The sequence below is a fragment of the Poromitra crassiceps genome (genome assembly GCF_964638095.1).
Source record: "Poromitra crassiceps genome assembly, chromosome: 1".
Classification (NCBI taxonomy): Eukaryota; Metazoa; Chordata; class Actinopteri; order Beryciformes; family Melamphaidae; genus Poromitra; species Poromitra crassiceps.
This window is the reverse complement of record NC_139623.1, coordinates 95832092-95854276: the sequence shown is the minus strand read 5'-3', so window position 1 is coordinate 95854276 and position 22185 is coordinate 95832092. Positions and strand designations below refer to the sequence as shown.

The 22185-nt window shown below is 44.1% G+C and overlaps 1 protein-coding gene across 1 annotated transcript in view; it reads left to right on the top strand.

Moving 5' to 3' along the window:
• Window positions 1-15390: 15390 nt before the first annotated feature.
• The window catches only part of LOC310782483 (neurexin-2-like), a gene marked incomplete at both ends in the record, with an annotated part of 239450 nt that continues 232655 nt past the window's right edge, over window positions 15391-22185 (top strand). Inside the window, 2 exons of the mRNA XM_083643153.1 lie at window positions 15391-16099; window positions 19957-19977. Coding sequence (XP_083499279.1) covers window positions 15391-16099; window positions 19957-19977 — 730 coding nt within the window. The remainder of the gene's footprint in view (window positions 16100-19956; window positions 19978-22185) is intronic.

Genomic DNA, 22185 nt, shown 5'->3' with positions numbered 1-22185 from the left:
GAAAGAGGTGAAAGAGTTGATGCCCGACACTATGGGGCGTCCAGGTGGATGGGAGGGGTTTTTATGATTTTTTTGGGGGGGAGAGGGTAAAAGACACGAATCATAGGGTGCTGTACCATTTAGAAATTGTACTCCTCAGTAATTTCCCCTGAGTTCAAAAAACCACCCAGAACCCCTGAGATAATGACTTAGAATTGGGATGTAGGGTCACCTGGTAAATGGATATAAAAATTAGTATCTTGCAGTTGCAGTGTAGCGCACTCTGCTACATAATAATTTCTATTGAGAATAACCAGAGCCCCCCCTTTAACAGCTGAGCGAATTATGACAGAAGGGTTGGATTGGAGGTCAGACAGGGCCTGTCTTTCTGCCCTGCTGAGCTTGTTAAATGTTTGATGATTATGTTTAGTATGCAGTACAGTATATCCTCAACATCTCTCTCCACTAGAGATTCAATGTTACAGACAGGAGAGAAAAAAATCTCTTTGTCTAATGTTCCTAAGACAATCTAAACAAATCAATGTTAACATCACAGACTTTGGACTGGTTAGTTGGAGCAAATCTGGGTGAATTATGTTCCATGCACCATAAACCATTCAGAACATCCAAAGTCCTTATAACACTTGACCTCCCAAGCGAGTCTTAAAGAGCTAAGGAGTGGTGGAGACCCAAAAGTGTCAATTTCCCAACTCCAAGAAGCTTGAGAGTTAAAGGTAGGCTATGCACTTTCTAGCTTGCTGTTTGCAAACACATTGCACACGGCCTCTTCCCCTGGCTCTGCAATATGAGCGAGACAGACAGCGTGTTTAGGTGGTAGAGCAAGGTTGACAGTGAATGGGGAGAGCGAGCGACGCAAAACTGGGTGAAATGCAGGGATTAAAAGTTGTTTTCTGATAGTTTCACAGTTCACATCTACTGTATTAAAAGGGAGCAAGTGGGCAATGTTTGTTTGTTTAAATGTATGTGCCAGCCACAGCTATTCCGTTTTCCATGCGATCGGGCTGAAACTTTCAGGGGGTGTAAAGAGCACCCATGTAGGTGACCTGATGGAGCTGGATTTTTAATTATGTAATTGCCCTAATTACCTAATGATGTGATGTCATCAGTGATGTCATCAGTGGCCATCAGAGGCCACGCAGCAGACGAGCTCCAGGCTCGGCCACGCAGCGAGGGCCAGCTCGGCGAGCTGCAGGGAGGGCGAGGCCACACAGCGGCCGAGACTAAGAATCGAGTGCCTAGTGTTATAAAAGCACAAATAAACATGCACACACCTCCAAACCATGGAGGTATAAACACTCAAGTTGGAAGGTACCACATTTCCTGGTTTTATTTGAAGAATGCAGCCTGCTGGGGCTGCTATCAGCTGAGCGGCTCTGTGCGATGTTATTGGCTGGGTGGCGCTACATGGCTGTGAAAATGCTTTCGCCCACATACTGGTCACAGCAGCACCACAGCAAAACATTGTGAAAACACAAAAATACAGGTAGAGGGCAGCGTCTCTGTACATAAACACACCACCACACAATTCTACTGGGTCATAAGTCATGATGGAGAGGGATTACTTTTGTGTGTGTATATATATATATATCTATATATATCTCTATCTATATCCATCTATATCTATATATATATATATATATATATATATATATATATATATATATATATATCAGTGGCGGCTCCTGAGCTTGAAAGCAAGGAAGGTAACTCTTTAATATCGATGCCTCACATCTTACCTCTAATAGTAGACGAGACCAACGCCGAGTAGTCTCGCTTGAACCCCGAGTGAATCGGCCAGTGTTGTCTTGATGATTAGTCTGTCTGTGGCCGGGGCAGATCAGGAAGTGAAATGAAACGGTTTGCGGCAGCCACTTCGGCCATAACCACAAAATAACAAAATAACTTCCAAACAAACTGTTCCAATATAACGAGAGATGTTCACGAGAGTAGCAAGCCCCTGGATGTAGCGAGCATGGCGTTCTCCTTGTTTATGGTCTGTTGCTAGGCAGAGCGAAATGGTTGAAGGCAGGAAGCTGCCGTAAACCATTTTGTTTCACTTTCTGGTCTATCCGACCCGCCGGAAGACAGACACAGACTATAATCATCAAGAGAGCAATCTCCGATTCACACGACTTTGGTCTCAGCTACTATTAGGTCAAATGTGATGCATCAATATTACATTTAGACTGTTTAATAACAATCGAAAATCTTGCTTGTAGCTGCTTTAAGACAGATTTATAGGAATATCTCAGTTTAATTTAGCATTAGGATTAGACTGTTGTGATGTCATTATTCAGTTTTAACCATCAACAATTGTTCCTTTTCTCATTATTTCATTTCTCAGAGTAATACTGTATATTTATTCCGATATTTTTCTCAATTATTTGTGCTGTTATGGTTATTATTAGTTTAGTTACTCACTTCTACACTAGCTTAGATTGTGTTACTTATGGATGGAATTATAGTGAAAATAGATTATCCCCCCTTTTTGCTGGGGATGCCCCTTTGAAAACCACTGGCTTATAGGCTACAACTGTTGTGAGAAGCTGTTTTTTTTGCACATTTTTGCAAATTTTTTATGTAGATTGATTAAACAATCTACATTATTTAAACAAACAAATACGATGGATTAAACAGCTGGTGCATTTAAGGCCCAGGAGAAACAGAGTTGATCTGGCAATAATTTCTGGTTGAGCAATGCAATGCACCTCAAAATAAAGTAAACCATTTACAGTTAGTTTGTCAGTAAAAGGTTTGATGAATAAATAAATCAAAACCACTCCACTACTGTACTGGTGACAGTAGCTGTCGTATAGACAGGGGGAGTGACTATCAGCTACTGTCATCAACTTAATGCCAACATGTGAGGTCTTAGACCAAATTTCAAGCAGAAGGCCATTCGTGCATAATCTAATCCGATCACCCCCTGACGTCAGTCAAGTTCTAGTATGACGTGGTCAGTCAAAGTCTTAGTATGACGTCTGTAATGACGCCAGATATGACGTCAGTTAATTCTCATATATATAGCAAGGGTTCTACGTCACCTCTCTCTCTCTGGCCGATCATAGCAGCAGCTAGCTTCACGGCAGTCCATCTCCCCTGAAGCCGTCCTCCGAAGCGTTGTTTTGCCCCACCCACCTCCCCAGTCCGCCACCAACGAGTCGTGACTCCTGATCCCCCACGGGGGGGGGGATCTCCTAGCCTATGCAGATGCCCTCCTCTTGCCTCAAGAGCAGCGCCACTGGCTAATGGAGTCATGCGCCAAAGTATTTGCCATGCATGCCGATTGCTAAATAAAGCTTGTTAAATCCTACCAACTGGCCTCTCATGATTTAAACTAGTTTAGTTACATTAAATTGCATGGAGGGGAAAGTTACGACAAATTCATCAACTTTGAAGCGTTATTTACCCCCCCTTCCAAACATGCTAGGTTGACATGCTTGGTGCCAATCGATTCCTTATTTCTTCTACTTTCATATGGTATAAAGATCATCACTCTAGCTTTAAAAATTAGCTTGCTGTCAGCTGTAGATGTACCGGCCAAATTCAGTTTAAAAATGTGGGAGTTTAAGGTCGCCATTTTTATTTGCAAAATGACAGGCTATGCAGCATGAAACATATTAATACGAAAAAAATAGTGCTGTTGGTGGACCATTTGCACGCCAAATTTACTAGAAGGCCTGACTTACTTGCACAATACATCCATGCCGTCTGTAACCGCGTGCAGCCGAGACGTTGCAGTATCCCAGTGTTTGCCACATACCGCGGCCGCCCGCTCTTGTTGGCTCGCATAATACAATGCAACGACTGCCTGGCTTGTGAGCTAACTTACTGCTTGATAACAAATAAATAAAAAGAAGGGGAAAATATGATATGCTGCTACTGTCGTGTAAGTCTATATATTACTGTCAGGACATCACAGCAAAGTGGAATTTTGATGTCATCACTTCCTAGTAGTGAGCTGGATTCAGCGTTGAGAGTCTGACTCATTCATCATTGGACTACTATTGAATACATCGATGCACAAATTACCAGTCGCTTTCGTGACTGTAGCTTTCGGACAATACAATGTCAATCTTACCGATCTATCCAATCAACAACCAATTTGGTTGAATAAATGAATTGATTGGTATTGATTGGTAAGGGCGGTTTAGGCTTCAGCTAAATATGATTGGTTGAAAAACACATCATTTCACTGTTCCCTGTGAATTGCAAGTGTTTTTCAACCATATCATATATTTGCATTAGATAAATTACCAAAGAAATAAACGCCCTCAGGGGTAATGTTTTTGTACCGTACCCCCTGAGGGCCGGGCCAGACTCGTGTCTGCAATAGCACTCTCCTTTCCATCAGTGCCCTACAGGTGTCACTGTTGTTGAAGCATTTTAAGAATATAATGAATGAAAAAAGGAGCATCCGCACATCAGAAAAAACACATTTGATTGATATTTTATTAAAACAATATGGCCTCTATCTTCCGACAGGCGCTATCCCTAAATAGCGCTTTGCGCACTGTTTGCGCATGCCTTAAGCCACGGAAGATAGCATTCCGCCTTGCGCCGTCCGCCAGGTGTTCTGCCGAGTTTTGCTCCCCCGCCGAGCAGCAAAAAAAAACATCCCCACCTCACGGGAGCTACTTGTAATGATTTATACAGAAATGTAACTGTTTCAAAGTGATATGATTGTCTGGTAGGGGGTCATCCCTATGTTCCCCGGGTCCTATGTTCCCCGGGACCTATGTTCCCGGTTTTTCCCAAATGGTGTCCACCCGCTATGCCGACCACCCGCAATGCCGACCTTAGGTTTAGGCGTGGGGGTGGGAGAGGTTAGGTTTTGGGTTAGGGTCTGGGGGAGGTTAGGTTTAGGCATGGGGGGAGGTTAGGTTTGGCGTGGGGGCTGGGAGAGGTTAGTGAAAAACGGGGAACATAGAACCCGGGGAACATAGACATGATCCCTCTGGTAGAAGTTAAAACAGCCCCGAAATATGTTGGGGATGCAATTCTCGGCGGGCATGCGGAAACGTTCACGGCACCTGTCGCAAGCGCAAATTAGAGCCGTGCCAATTCTGCCAAAAATCATCTGCGCCCCAAAATGCCTGCGCAAACGGGATTTGGGCGGTCTTAACTACCAGAATTATTCACAGGCGTGGCCAGGCAAGGCTGGGCATTACGTCAATGAAAACCAATCCGATTCCCGTCTCGCAATGATTGTTTGCGCGAGGTTGCCTCGCCGAGGCATGCAATATGCTGTAATTCTCTCCATGCGTAATATAGTGTACTCACTCGTGCGAGGACAGAGGGAGCTCATTGACAGATCGTCTGTGGTGCCAATGACCCTTCGGGTTATGAAGGTAAATAGCCTATGTCCATTGTCCCACAAGTGTTCTCAATTCATTTCCCTCTTTGCGATGTGATAAAAGTTTCTCAGTGAGTTATAGTTGATTGCCTCACTGAATTATCTGCTAATACCCAATTTTAGCAGCATAATTTGATGTCTTGGCGTGGCAAGGCTGTGCTTAACTCATTGAGTGCCAGCCACTTTTGGAAAACGGATCCTCCCAGTGCCAGCTCTTTCAGAGCGTTTTCAGTGATTTCTCAAGACCCACAGAATATTGTGTGATATTACTATGTAAACACCGAACACGCCCAAAGAACGATGAGACTATCTTGTATCATCAGCAAAAAAAAAGTTTATTGATATCATTTTCCGTTCTTTAGTTATCAGCAGGAGAAGATAGGTTGGTTTCAGCAAAAACGGACGTTTCAAACTAGAAGCTGAGATAATGAGCCTTTTGTGAAATTAAGCATTTCAAGCACATCACTGACTCTGAAGCTAATATTTTCTGATGTAGTGACACCTCAAAAATAATTTCCTTCAATAAAACAGATGGCAAAATAATATTTTTTAGCTGCAACCAGCAGCGCTGGCCCCTGAGTGCGCAGACCCTACACCTTCTTGCTGGTCTTGATTTACTGCTGGTGGGCATCAGATATTCTAGCTTGTGTTTGCCAATCTGTCCATCGAGCCTGCTGTCTGGGTCGGTGTTGTATGGTGCCCTGCGTGCGCCACCCCCCTCAACTGCAAACCCCTCCTCCGTGGGAGTGTCTCTGGTGGCTCTCTGCTATGAATTTTCCGCTGCACATTTCAAAGTGCGCTGGCTGCACCCAGCCTATTTTCACAGCTGTGATAATGTGAGATTCACTGTGTGTTGTGCTACCTCCAGTCCACTAGAGGGCTCTGTAATGGGGTTAAATGGTAAATGGTAAATGGCCTGCATTTATATAGCGCTTTTATCCAAAGCGCTTTACAATCAGTAGGTAGTCTACATTCACCCATTCATACACCGATGGCGGCAGGCTGCCACGCAGGGTGCCTACACACCATCGGGAGCAAGGAGGGTTAAGTGTCTTGCCCAAGGACACAACGACAGCAGCTGGGAGGGAGCGGGGATCGAGCCGCCAACCCTTGCGTCATTGGCCGACCCGCTCTACCTCCTGAGCTAAAGCCGCCCCGGGTTCCGGGGGATATAGAAGAAGAAGATATATCTAGTTGTACTTCCTGAAACTACGTTGTAACCAGGCTGCCACATTTCTCTCTCACGAGAATAAATAACTCCTCTGTTCACAATGAGTACTCTGTCTGAGTTACTACAACAGCGTTCCACCGTTTTTGTCGCCGGCTCCCAGCACTTCCAGCTGAGAATAATTGATCTTTTCAGAAAGACGCTGGTGTCGGCTGTCGGGTGCTCCTTTTCTGGCAACTAATCATGTGGAGGGGCTATCGCAACAGACAGAAAGGCGCAATTGTGGGAGCAGATTGGCTGCTGTTCACAGGCACAGCTAACGTTACATCATGCATCGGTTTCCGTGTGCCCACGGCTTCTTCTCTGTTTTTTTCCTCACCTTTCTCTAATCTGGAGAGCACTGTCGCCACCTAATGGGTCCGTAAAATAGCTTATACACCTTCAACATCCCCCATATTTTTACAGGAGATGCATCAGGCTTTGATCCACGTCCCACCGTCAAAAAACGCAATTGACGACTTTAGTCGTCATTGGCACTCTACGTTACTATTTGAATTGACAACTTTAGTCGTCATTGGCACTCAATGAGTTAATGACATATCCTAAAGGAATTCCACTTTCCACTCCGCAAATACCTCTCTGCGCTGGGAGCGCAGCCGTAATCTCCGTGCACAGCGCCCAGCGCAGAGAGGTATTTGCGCGTAAGAGGTCCTTTTCAAAGCTCTTAGCGCAAAGTAATTGTGCGCTGCTGACAATAAGGTAACGCCATCTATCCCACATTTTAGCGCTGAAACGCCTGCTTTGGCATGGGGCAGCCAATGCCCAGTACAATTATCACAGGCATGCGCTTGTGTCCGCCCCCAATTTGCATTGCGCACGGCGTTAAACGAGCGCAAATGCAAAATTAGCGATTTTGGGAAGATAGAGGCCTATATTATTATATAAAATCCCCAATCTCTTCTAAAAAATGGAGGAGGACCATCCCTCACTAGAAAAACCTCCTGTGATATATATATATATTAGTGATGCGCGGGTCACCCAGAACTCGCCGGGTTCCGTGGGCTGGCCCGCCCCGCAGGCGGACTGGGTTGGCAAATTATGAAAATGTGGCGGGTGCGGGCGGGGCAGGCTCAGAACATGACAAAGCAACATTATTAAATCATTTAGAGCAGTGAAACACGCAGAGTAATTAACCTTAAGACGTGAACTCTCACTCACACACACGTAGGCCAACCCGTTCTCACTGCGAGCGCGTAGCATATTGACGCTTTGTCCCGTCCCTTGTGCGTCGCTTGTTACTAACATGGTACCCTTGAGCGACACATGAAACGACTTGGGCTTTCCGACTAAACTCAATGCAAACCCATGGAAGTAATCTTTGATGCTTATGGCAACTGCTCCCCCATTAGCCTAACTGCTCACCCATTAGCCTAACTGCAGACCCATTAGGGTCTGGAGGAGCTAACCTCTCCCAGACCCTAACCCTAAACCTAACCTCTCCCACCCCATGCCTAAACCTAACCTCTCCCAGACCCTAACCCTAACCTCTCCCACCCCATGCCTAAACCTAACCTCCCCCAGACCCTAAACCTAACCTCTCCCACCTCCCACGCCTAAACCTAACCTCCCCCCAGACGCTAATGGGCGAGCAGTTGACTAATGGGCGAGCAGTTAGGATGATGGGGGCGCAGTTGCCATAAGCATCAAAGTTGACTTCTATGGGTTTGCATTGAGTTTAGTCGGAAAGCCCAAGTCGTTTCATGGGTCGCTCAAGGGTACCATGTTAGTAACAAGTGGCGCATAAGGGACGGGACAAAGCGTCAATATGCTACGTGCTCGGAGTGAGAACGTGTTGCGTAATGCGTAGGCCTACACACAATCAGACAGACAAGGCGACTCTGAAGGGTGGCTGCACCTGCTGCACTCTATAGCCTACATGGAGGAAAGAAACGCTTCAATGAGGTAGCCTATGTGCTCTCAAAACAAACATTTTGGAAGGATTATTCGCTGTAATTATTATTTGAAGTGTCCATAAAACTAATGCCACCCGTGAGTTTCTGTGTGGACTCGACTGTGAGCTATTTGTCAACTTTATTGCAATGTGAGTAGGCTACGTGACCAATTGAGAGCGCAAGAGGTCATTAAAAGAAATCAGACAGCGAGTCTGAAGCTGTATCTGCAAGCCGTCTGCACCTGCTGCACTCTCTATAGCCTACATGGTGGAGTAAAGAAACGCTTCAAATGAGGTAGCCTATGTGCTCTCAAAACAAACATTTTGGAAGGATTATTCGCTGTAATCATTATTTGAAGTGTCCATAAAACGAATGCCACCGCAGATTTTCTCTGTGGACTCAACTGTGAGCTATTTGTCAACTTTACTGCAATGTGACCAATTGAGAGCACATGAGGTTATTAAAAGAAATGGGGAAGAATAAGAACTGTTTCTGTAGCCTACCTCTACCTGCTACCTCCATTTGAAGACCTTGGATTAATTGAAGAAAGACCGATAATAGCTGAGTTTAACGCAGCAGCCGCACAACGCATCCAGAGCAGTACAACTGTTGTCGCACACGCATGTGAGTGTCTGTGTGTGTGTGAGAGAGAGAGACAGAAAGAGAGAGAGACAGAGTTACTTTGCACCCTTGGAGAGCTCTGCTGCACTCCTTCTGAGTCCGGAGACATATTACATTCAATTGGCTGGGTTGGTTGGGTTCGGCATTTTCAGATATTTTAACGGGCCGGGCCGGGCGGGCTGGCTCCAATGACGGGTTGGGTTGGTGCGGGCCTTAAAAAAACCTGACCCGCGCATCACTAATATATATATATATATGTCTCTATATATAATGCAAATGCAGGGTAAAGATGGAGTGCACTCTTGGTATCTCTCAATTCTGCTTCCCCCCCACTTTTTCTTCTATACATAATTGGTTATGGGAGATACCACTTCACCTCTTGTTCAGCTGTTTTGACATGAAGGCTAGACTTCTGCATTTCCTTCAAAAGGGAGCAGGGATGGCATTGTCTATTCCTCACCCACTGCTCTGTTGGAGAAAACTACCTGTGCATACTACAGTATGGCTACCTCCATAGTGTACAGCACATCCGTAGAGCAGAAGTAGACGAACACACAGCCAGCCAGGGATACTGAGCTGAGCTGGATTAGAAGAACGGTATGAAGGGGATAGAGCGTGAGATATTTGCATGAATTAGTTTTAGGTTATTGCCTCACAAAAGACCACAATGTAGCCTATTGGATGCAACAGTCTCAAATGTAGCTTCCTGTGTTTTAGTAGATAGGTGAGGACGCAATTCCAGAGGACGCAATTCCAGTGGTTCCCATGATTAAACTTAAAGACGAGCTGAACCCAAAGATGATTTTTATTTTATTTTAGTTCACATACCTGGGTATTCAGTGCACCTATTTAATAATGTATGCCAAAAAAAATCACAAAAATATTAATTTATTTAGTTGTTCACACTTGTCAAAAAGTTCATTTTTCAAGATTTCATTTATAACAGTAATCTACAGTTTGCTGACGTCAGCTAGTACTAGGGATGCACATTTTCCACATATTCCAGAATCGATCATTGGTAACGTTAACGATCAATCAATCAATCCATTAATTGTAATTAAAAATACAAAATTTTCCTCAATAAAACCTTTATTTATACAGCAGCAACATATTTCTCACAGCATTGCATAGCATAGCCTACGCTATGAAACATATAAAAACATAGAGGCATAACTTTTAGACATTTGCCCAGAATCCACGCCGCGGCCGCTGCCTAGGTCCAACAGGGGCTCACTTACCACAGATTGTTTATTTTTTCTGCTCGCAGTGCGTCGCAGCTCTTAAACACTGATGCCGAGTTGCTCAGCTCCAATCCAGATGAGACTAGGATCCAGGCAATTTATCCGAATGAACATTGTTCAAGTGATTGTTGTTGTAATCACAGATAGGCATTGTGGCCCCTATCGTTGCATCAGCCTATAAACTGCGCCCAGCGCAGCGCAGATCAGTGGGCGTGGACCAGCCCACTCGATATCTTGGTGTCTGCGCTACACGCAGCCTTAAGCATTACAACCACGCCTTTTAAGCGTAAAATTATGCACAGTCTGCTCATTGGGGAAGTGCACTAAACGAGTCACAAGCTTGCCTTTTAAGCTCCAATTCCACGGAACGATCCAGTAAAGCCAGACAAGCCAAGCGCTCTGCTCCCCCCCCTCCCTTCATCCCGTCTGTCTGTCTCCATATATAGGCTATTATTCCATATTATTATGCTTCTCAAACCAATCTAACTGCAGTTTAAATACTGCAAGCTTGTAAATACGCTACACTATAGCAAGATCAAAGTGAAAAGAATGTTCTAAATGCATCAGCTAGAAAAAAAATAGCGTATCCCTATGTCATGATGAGATTAGATTGGTGAAAGTTTGTCCAGAATTATATCGTTTTCTCTCCCCTGCTGCAGGTAGGATGATGCACACAAATATAGCCTACATTATGTAAAGTCATTGCAGAAATGTGTTTTTATTGTAAAACTAAATGTGAAGTAGGGCCAATTTATTGGAGCAGACATCACAGTATAGGACATGACAGTAGAACCGCGTTACGCTGTCACTTAAATAAATCACGTTAAATCTACGAGGGATATATATAGCCCCAAGATGACATGTATGTTTCACATAGGGTTGTGTTTTGATTTCGCGATTTTATTTTGTCCAATATTGAAATGTTCTACAATTGCATGTTGTGGTAACATTACACATTATTTCTATCTATTTCTATCTACCTTTCTATCTATTTAGGCTAATTTGGATGCTATTTATTATCAAAATGTATTAGCCCAATTAGGGTTGTGCGATGTCAGTAAATTATCCATCGTGATTATTACACAGTGAACCATCGTGATCCACGATGGCATCGTCATTGGCGGGGGTGGGGGGAATAATTAATAATTTATTAAGTCGCTGCGGTGCGGTAATGCCATTCATTGCAATGCGTTCATTAACAACTGGACAGCTGAGCTCTTCACGGAGACCAGCGGGCTTCGATAGGCTACTATTAGCCTCTGTGCTAACAGCACAGAGCCAGGCGACTGAATGAAGCAGTGGCTCTCACTGCCAGCAATTTGAACGGCGCAAATAACAAAACGTTAACGTTACAGGTCCTCACCAACAACGTGTGTGTGTTGGCGTGCGTGGGCTTTTGAACCTAATGAGAGCGATTTGACGAGAGGAGAGGAGAGTTGAGAGAGAAACACAGCTGCTGCTGTGAGCGACTTCAACTTTCACTTTGGAAACAGGCGAGTTAAATTCACAGTTGAAGACTTGTACTCACTTTGGGTTGAAAACAGGAAAGAACGTGAAGTTTCTTCTTTGTCTTAAAAGTGTTCCCAACAAAAGAACTGACTTCTCATGCGCGGGGGACGCCCCAGCGACATTAAGCAAGCGCACCCAGTGCAGAGAAGCACTAGAGCGGAGGAGGGGGAGGGGAGGCTTCTCTGAGTCTGAACTGGGAGCGCTCGTTTAATGCCGCCGGCGCGTCCCCCACGCGTCACGGTAAGTGGACTTGGTATTTTTTATTATTAAAACGGCACAAATTTATTTCGAACAGATAATTAATCACGATGATCCGATGTAGAAGGCTCAGAGGTCGATGGGGGGTCGGCCAATCACGATGGTCGATGCCATCGTGCCAACCCTAAGCCCAATGCATGCTGGGAGATTTCACATGTGTGGCTGTGGCTTTGGTAGGGAAGCCAGGCAGTGAACATTTGTTTGGCCAGAATGATCTCGTTTTCTCTCGCCTTTTCTTCTCCCCCACTGCACAGGTAGGATGATGCAACAGCCTCTGAATGTCACGGGCTCAAAACTGTCATGTTATAAAAAACTGTCATGTTGTTATACTACGTACGGTATAACAACGTTTTTTGTGCCTTTGTGCCTGTCTGATGAGCAAGAGAGAGGGAGTGACACAGAGAGAGGGGGGACAGATAGTGAGATGGCAGAGGACATCTCCGCGCAACCGGCGTACTGAATAGGCCTGGTTTTGAAAAGCACTAAGCGCTAAATTAATGCCAGGAGGGAAGATATCATTAGGCCGGTATTTAAGGCCGAAACGCCTATTCTGGCACTGCGCCACGCCTATTTGGCGTAAAGCGCATTTCGGAGCCTAAAGCCATGTTGCTATCTTCCCGAGGCAGGCGCAAGGCACGTTTTTTTGCGTTTAAGGCCAGTTTTTGCGCCTAAGGCCTGTGGGAGAATAGGGCCCCATGTCTTTTTCTATAACCCCGCAGATCAATTGGGTTATTTTTTTCTGATCGCCGTGGGTTGCTCCAGGTTTGAGGAAGAGGAGCCAGCCAATTTATCCGACTGAACACTATTCAAGTGATAGAGCACTGATGTCGTCGTGTTGTAGCTGTACACCGATTGACAGTATTTAGCGTACATACGGCAGTATCTCCTCCTTTCTTATGACTTGTCTGAAAAGGGCTATAGTGATGTAGCAGAGTGTCCGGGTCCGCCTATTACTTACACTTTGTTAATAAAACAATAAACGAGAGAGTCAGGCTGTAACGTTATAACACGCTTCCACATTTATTCTCAGACAGCTAGTACACTCGTCAACAAGCTTCACTCTTCTTCCCCACACTTCCCGTTCTACGGCAACCCTCGAGGGGACAAACACAGAGCCTCGCATACACACTGAACAGTCTGTTACAGTGATATCACTGCGCCCTCTGGAGGATCATTGAAAAATCATTTGAAAACACAGTTCTACTGACAGAATGCATGTTGCTTTTGTTGTTGTTTTGATCGAGTACATTTTCACATGCTTGAGTAAATCCTTAACGAGCGAATAATCGAGCTTTGATTAATTGTGTGCATCCCTAGCTACTAGTAGCTAGTACTATCAAATTTCTACCCTATTTCAACCAACCAGCTCACGACATGGCAGCTGTCAATCAATCTTCATTTCGAGGAGAATTTTCTCCTCGAAATGGAGAAAATGGCACCTAGTGCCAGTAACCTGACAGAATTTCTAGTCCATAAACTAACTAATTATTTGGCCAATAAGTATGTAACATACAAAATAAAGCAAACGGTCTTGTCTTCATTTAATGTAGAATGCAAAGACATGTAACTGGTTAAACTCGCTTTCCAGGAATAACGTTAACGTCCGCGGGTCTTACCCCGGCCCCTCTGAGATTCCAGGCCGGCAGCAGCACTCATGCCTCGGATTCTCTGCTCCGGTCCACACGGAAGCAGCTGGCTGCCTGATTCTCTGCGGAGCCCACTCCGTAAGGCACCACAACACGCTGAATCCCACTCGATTTGGGGGCAGAACAGGCCAGGATTGGTCAACGCCAAATCCAGTCCCCAGAATTGTCAAATCAAATCATCGACATGCTATCGTTGCCTGCCTCTCAACCCTCTGTCATCTCAGGCAAGATATGTTTTCAGTCTGAAACGTCTCTGACCGTCACACCACTTGGGTTCAGCTCAGAGGGGTACGGTGGCGCAGTCGGTAGCGCTGTCGCCTCACAGCTAGAAGGTCCTGAGTTCGATTCTCGCCTGGGAAGCTGTGGACGCTGGAGTTGTGACCCCCCCATATCTTCAGTGCCTACTGCCCAGATGGGCTATCTCGTCGAAAGGGCCTTTCTGTGTGGAGTTTGCATGTTCTCCCCGTACCCCCCAGGGGGTTCCTCCGTACATAACCCCCCACTAAAAACATGCAGAAGATCGTCATCCGACTAGTGACGACAACATCTGAAGTTGGTCCAATGATGGTCCAATGATGGTCCCCAGGCGCTGGAAAGAAAAAGCGACCACTGCTCCTGGCCTGCCCCCTGGAGGAAAGGACAAGCCTGGATGGGTCAAATGCAGAGGACATATTTCACCGGCCACCGTCAGCATGAGTGTGTGTTGTGGCCGCATGCATGTGTTGTAGTGTTCGTGTGACAATAAAGACGGGCTTCCGTCTGAAATCGTGTTTTTCATCTTTAAGAAATTTTGGAGTCGTGCACCACTACTAAATTGTGAAGGAAATGATGCGTACCCAAGTGCTGCCCATTCAATTCTGACTGAAATGCCTGTATAAGAACTTCAAGCCAATCACTTATGAGGACGTTAATCCCATTAAGTGAGTTCAGTCGTACAAAGTTGCTGAAAAAGAACTTGCCTTTTCTGTCTTGCCAATGCTGGATCCTGAACCCTGCCCTTAGGAAGGCAGCACTGCATTTGTAATGATAAAGCCACTATATCATTCTCTTTCATCTCCACATTTTCCTCTCTGCCACTGTAATGATTTGTTAGATTCATTAGTTTTGCCATATGATTATAATATAAAGATTAACATTCCATAGTGTGTGTATCCTAGACTGTCAATAATCTTTCCAACCGTTCATTACACATTCCTTTTTTTTTATGTCCTAGGAGGTTGGGAAGCTGAAAATGATGGAGGCTCTACCTGTTTCTGCTTGGCTGTGTGCCTAGCTAACCCATGGAGAACTGACAGCAACACTGCTGGATGGAGGCCAAGATTCTGGATGGAGAAGACGAGGAAGCACAGAGTATTGTGGATCAGTTGTTGTGTTTGCTCTCTTTCTCAGCCAATCCAAACTAGATTTCTAGTATTCTGCGATGTGCCTCGTTTGTTTACTCTTTCACATGTCCCCCATGGAGAGATGGCAAAAAGAATCAGGATAGAGAGGCAAGGCTGAAGAAACTTACTTCATAAATTTTGATGGCATTCTGTAGATTTTGCCGTGGTAACACACAAATTTGTTAGACAACTAGATTCACATCAATTAGAGACCAGAGAGGAGGGCTTAGAGCCAGTAGCTGAAGATAGTAACCATCATGGGGAGGTGTGAAGGCCAGGCTTCGTGGTCACCGTTGTTAGCTGGGCTGATGCTAACAGTAATGGGTATGGCTCTGGAATATGAGGGGGTTCCTGGCCAGTGGACACGCTATGGCCAGTGGGATGCCGGGGCATCAGGTGAGCTCAGCTTTATTCTCAAAAGCAACATCAGCAAAGCCCTGGTGCTCTACCTGGATGATGGAGGGGACTGTGACTTCCTGGAGCTTCTAATTGCAGACGGGCGGCTGCAGATGCGCTTCACCATCCATTGTGCCGAGCCGGCCTCCCTGCACACAGAGACGCCTATCAACGACCTGCGCTGGCACCGTATCCTCCTCTCTCGACATTTCAGAGAGACCAGACTGGTGGTGGATAACGAAGAGAAAGTGGCAGAGGTGAAGTCCAAGAGGAATGAGATGGTGGTAGCCAGTGACCTCTATGTAGGTGGGATCTCACCAGATGTACGTCTGTCTGCCCTGACATCCAGCACTGTTAAATATGAGCCGCCATTCCAGGGCCTTATAGCCAATTTGAAACTTGGGGTGGCACTACCAGTGCTGTTGGATGGTCAAGGTGTTCATAGTGATTTGGAGTATATATGTGCCACACACTCTCCCTGCAGCAACAGAGGCCAATGCTCCATCCACCAGGGAGAGGTCCTCTGTGACTGCACCAACACCGGCTACAGGGAGAGGTACTGCCAGGAAGGTGAGAAAACATACTGTACTACTGTTATGTTTTTGCTGCTGCTTCTTTTTTCTCTCTTTTTTTAGGGAATTATTTTTTTTAATTCTTAGCCATTATCTGAATAGATGTGCTGCTGTCAGTGGATGTTTGGGGGTTTAAGAAATGTTTTGCTATTATACAGTATGCATGGTGTTGATTGCATTTGCGGTTTTACATATTTCACAGGGCTTTAAACAACAGTTTTTGTATGTGGACATATACTAAAGTGGAACATTATCCTGCACGATCTTGGCATGAAAGGATAATCACAATTATTTTTGCTAAATTTTGTGATCAAGATAATTTCAGGAGACAAAATATTTTATTGCACTTTTAACATATTTTCACTTTTACACTTATGTTTCAAAGAGCAGCAGGCAGAACGGCTTATTTTGCTCTTATTGTTGTCTTATTTACAAAATTAGAATACAATAATGAGATAGATAAAACTAAATGTTAATACATGTAACTGAAAATATTTATGTTTTTCCAAAGATGTACAGTATGTAATGATGGCCTTTCTTTCCCACTGAAGCTGTCTGCTTCTCCTTCTTAACTTTTATTTTAGTCATACAGTATGAGCTGCTCTAGACAGTGATCAATAAAGCCCACATGAAACCGCTCCTTGTCAAAGTATACCATGGCAGTACTTATCGTCCCATGTTTGCATCAGGTTTAGACTCTCGTCTCAGCAGCCCTTCCTTATCTTCCAAGTAACAGAGGATAGCCTCTGTCAGAGGAGATTGGGTGGCTGTTTTCCCGTTCAACATGGAGACATTTAATACCAATGGAGTGTCATTTATAGCATGCATATTTATTTATTTATTTATTTTCTGGAAAGTCTACACCAAGAGCAAACAACAAGCACAGAACTTTGCATATGAAAGTGAGCTATGGTACCCTATTTATACCTATATACAGTACTAGGTAGAGGGGGGGGATGTAAAATTTCAATTTCAATGAGATATAAAGAATAATAAATGAAAAATACAATAGAACATAAGATCTAATTGTGATGGTGTAGAATACAACAGAATAGAAAGGAATAGAGTACTTGCCCACCCAGGTTAGAAAGTTGTTTTTGGCTTTACTTGAGGCACGGTTAAAAACAGACACAGCATGATTTATCAGTAGGCTACATACGCAATGTAATAAGGCTGAGAAAGGTTTATTGAAATGTTTTACTGTTAATACTGTAGGAAAAATATTGAAAGTGAATAAGGCTTTTAGAATTTTGCCATTGTAGAACCCTATATTTATTATCCAAAATCTAGCTGTTTGCTGCTTATTACCTCATATTTCCTCAATGAAAAACACAGAAAGCTGCATGTTAGGCTACTGGAAACTGAAACACTTCAAATCCCCACCATGCTGCCTCATCCAAACAAGTCCAAGGGCCCTATCTTCGCAAAAGCGGTAATTTAGCGTTTACGCTCGTTTAAAGCTGCGCGCAATTCAAATTTGAGGCGTGCACAGGGCTTAAAATTCGGCGCGGGATTGCGGGAATTCCACACATTTTCCCGAATTCCCGCATATTTTCAGTTTATAAAGGGGGAGTAATCCCGCAATGGTTTGCGCAGATCTATGTTTGTGTGGAACGGTGCTTAGCAAGCGAAACGGCTGTCTGTCTGACCCACTGAGTCTCTGAGCACAGACTGTAGAAAGAGATGCAAGATAGCAAAGCGAATGTGATTGGATGAACGTTTGACACTAGGCCAATCGGAGGCAGAGAGGGGTGGGTCATGCCTTCACCATCATAGGGGGAAAAATATTGCGTCCCTCAGTCCGCTCTCGACATCAACGCTCCTCTGCTGATTTCTCGGTGGATACAGACAGCTACTTGCAAACATGATAGATCGCTGGCTAAAAAGGAAAACTATGTCCTCAGAAGGGGGACCCGCTCAGAAAAACCAAACAGGACAAGTCGAACAACAAGGCACTTCTAGTTGAAACGTCAACACCGAGTAACGTCACTGTCAGTGATGTTTAGTGTTACGTTATTTGACGATGAAGAATCTGATATCGATAATGATGTTAAAACGTTAATCCTCCTTATGCCGAGTGCCAGTGATGTCAACGTTGTTGTTGCCACTCAAATTACATTTCTCATAAAGCAGCCATGAAAATCTGGTGGAAGCATTTTCAATAAAAAGTGAAACAACACACAGATGGTTTATAGTCACTTCAATAGAACTCTCCCCAATGCAAAATTCGAACATGTTTAGTTGCCAGTAATGACAGTAAGAAAGGCAGATGTAGTGAGCAAAGATGGATGATTTAATATTCCATAGCTCTGACCTAACCAAATCTAACTGACATCACTGTTGTGAACATAAAACAAGGAACACTTCTGATATAATATGATATTAGTGTTTTAGTAGAGTGTATCACTCAATACAAAAAATAAAGGCTTTCATAGAACCAAAAGCCTATGCCTTAGTCTGCAGAAAAAACATGACAAAAGCCATAGGGCTCTATCTTCCGACAGGCGCTATCCCTAATAGCGATTGCGCACCTGTTTGCGTGTGCCTTAAGGCACGGAAGATAGCACTCCGCCTTCCACCGTCCGCCAGGTGTTCTGCCGAGTTTTGCTCCCCCGCCAATCAGCAAAAAAAAGCATCCCCGCCTCACGGGAGCATACTTGTAATCATTTATACAGAAATGTAACTGTTTAAAAGTGATATCATTGTCTGGTAGACGTGACCTCCCTGATTTCCAAGTTAAAACAGCCCCGAAATATGTTGGGGATGCAATTCTCGGCCAGGATGCGGAAAGGTTCACGGCAGGTGTCGCAAGCGCAAATTAGAGCCGTCCCAAAATCATCTGCGCCCCAAAATGTCTTAACTACCAGAATTATTCACAGACATGGCCAGGCAAGGCTGGGCATTACGTCAATCAAAACCAATCAGATTCCTGTCTCGCAATGGTTTGTTTGCGCGAGGCATGCAATATGCTGTAATTCTCTCCATGCGTAATAGAGTGTACTCACTCGTGCGAGGACAGAGAGAGCTTATTGACAGATCGTCTGTGGTGCCAACGAACCTGTCAATAAACCGCTTATGAAGGTAAATAGCCTATGTCCATTGTCCAACACGTTTTCTCAATTCATTTCCCTCTTTGCGATGTGATAAAAGTTTCTCAGTGAGTTATAGTTGATTTTCTCACTGAATTATCTGCTAATACCCAATTTTAGCAGCATAATTTGATGTCCTGGCATGGCAAGGCTGTGCGTAATGACATATCCAAAAGGGATTTTACTTGCACTGCGCTGCACGGAGATTATGGTGCGCAACCCAGCGCAGAGAGGTATTTGCGTGTAAGAGGTCGTTTTCAAAGCTCTTAGTGCAAAGTAATTGCGCGCTGCTGACGATAGCATAATGCCATCTATCACCACATTTTAGCGCTGAAACGCCTGCTTTGGCTTGTGGCAGCCAATGCCCAGTACAATTATCACAGGCATGCGCTTGTGTCCGCCCCCAATTTGCATTGCACATGGCGTTAAACGAGCGCAAACGCTAAATTAGCGCGTTTGGGAAGATAGAGCCCCATGTCTGTTAGCGCAGGCCCTTGCTGGTAGCTACTGTACACGAGCATTTCAAAATGCTCACATGTTAAACTTGTTCAACTGTGATTATACTTCTTAAACTATGAGACAGATTGCATTTGTGCCCAGCCAAAAACAACCTAAAATGGAAACAAGCAGAGAGGTCAAGGTCAATATGGCATCTGTAAGATGTAATTGTCTGTTTATTTGCGCATAAGATAAACGTTATGGCATTATCATCCATGCTGTCACTAATATAGACTAAATATTGTGTTTTTCAATTTTTCTCCGACAGCTGTCCAGAAAGAAGTAGAAGGTAAGACCATGTCCAAGACCGTTATGTGATTTAATTATATGTTGCTCTTGAGCTGAAAGGAGATATATTTTCACTGGTCATGAGGTCAATCAGAGAAGCTTAATGTGTTGACCGTTGTGTATAATCAGTCTACTCAAGGTGACTAGAGAGCTCTGCAGAGTAAGTGGGTGTCAGGCTATTGGGGAAACATTAATACACTGCAACACAAGGAAAATGACTGTACACTTTATATAATGAGATGCGTTGCATTAAAGTTTATGTACTTTTTCCTCTCTTCAGTACCATATGTTCCTCATGTAAACTAATGCTTCTTGGTTCTGGTCACTGTTAAGTATACCCAATCTCTGCCCAAAGACTGAATCTCACCGAGTGTTGTCTAAGATGCCGTTACAGTATGTGCTAAGGTAGATATTTCGTTTTATTCAAGAGTTAAGATTCACTTTATTGTCCCACAAAGTGGAAAATTTGGCTTGTGCTTACACCCATGCTGCAACCGTGAAAGACAAAACAAAAAGACTAAAGAAGACGATTTAACCCATATATTGATCTCACACACACACACACACACACACACACACACACACACACACACACACACACACACACACACACACACACACACACACACACAAAGCCCTGGATATGACACGACTGCTTACTATGGCCTTGACACCATGAGCATTCATCAAATTGTTAAATTCTGTGCACCCTGTGACTTCACAGTAATGTAAATGTTTAAATAGGGTGGAAATCCTCCTCTTAATCATTAACCTATCTCTTTTGGCAGGAAAAGGGGAACTAATTATTGGTAACAATTAACTGATCACAATTAAACAGGATTGGTCTCTGATGAGATGCAGGTACTGCACAGGAAATGAACATTGCAAATACAAGTGAGGAGATACCGTTTTGTTTAGTCTGCAGCATAGTGAGACATCCATCTCCCCAGTAAGGATTGCTGGTTCTGGTGAAAGGGCATCCAACAGGCTCAGGAGACCAGCACTGGGTGCACTGCACATTATAAATCACTGTTACTGACATGAAAAGCGCCAACCTACGCACACCTGCTCTCTGAAGTCCTGGTTGGACACTTCCGTGTTGTGTAGATGACTGTAAAACATCATCTGCATGAACAGCATGGTCTCGTAAGTCGTAACACAGCTGTGCAGAATAATTTCGCCTGAATGTAGGATGACTTTTATGGCTTTATGCAGAATAAATACAGCTTAAATGCATGATATTAGATGTAACATTTTGATGAAGTTGGTAAATGCTTTTAGTCTATTCTTAATGATAAATACAGCAAGAAAGGCTTGGTTAGAGGGCTATTAGAGAGCTCTGTGGTTACATGATATGCTTCAGTAATAGGTAATAGGTTTCATTTCAGGACTATTTCCAAAAAGAAGAGAGAATCATTGTTAATATCAGTTGTGATGAGCAAAGAGGGCATGGATATGCGCACAGCAAAAAGGCAAGCATTATTAAATGACATCCTGCAAAGAGAGCGCATCAGAATCTTTATTATTGGATTAAAGCTTTGACATGGAGACAATCCCCCATGCAGAATGCATGAAAACAATGATGACAGTAGGAAAATGACTCTTACCAGATCCCTTCTTCTTTTCTCTATCCTTGGGACAATTCAATGTGGCATGCGGCAGCAAGTCTTTGTGTCCTTCCCTCAATGGAAATAGACAGGTTTATGCATTAGCTAAATCGCCTCCCCGCACCCCAAAGATGTTAAAGATGGTAACCCATATGCTACAGTGTATATGGTCTTGGCCGGCATTTTAAGTGGTGCAAGAATGATCTTTATTTGACATTCTGAGGAACTGCTTTTTAGCGGTGAAACCCTTTGGATCAGAAGTGCATGGCAGGTGAGTCCTCTGAGTTGTCCGCAGCACGTAGACTCCAGTATGCGGACAAAGGCCACGGTAGGGCATGCTCTGATGCCAAAAGAGTGCAGCGTCCTCTGATGTTTTGTGAGCAAAAAACAGGTCTGTGAAAGAGAGATAAGGGCAACCACCTCACATAGCAGATATGGACAAACGAGAGAAACCTCTCAAATATATAGAAAAGCCTTAGCCTACACAAACACCCACATGCAAAGTGCAGACATATGTCCATTGCTTTGTTTTGCTGTATTTGTATTCTTTGATTTTGCATTTTAAGTGTCAGTAGTCAATAATTAGATACTAAGAACTACAT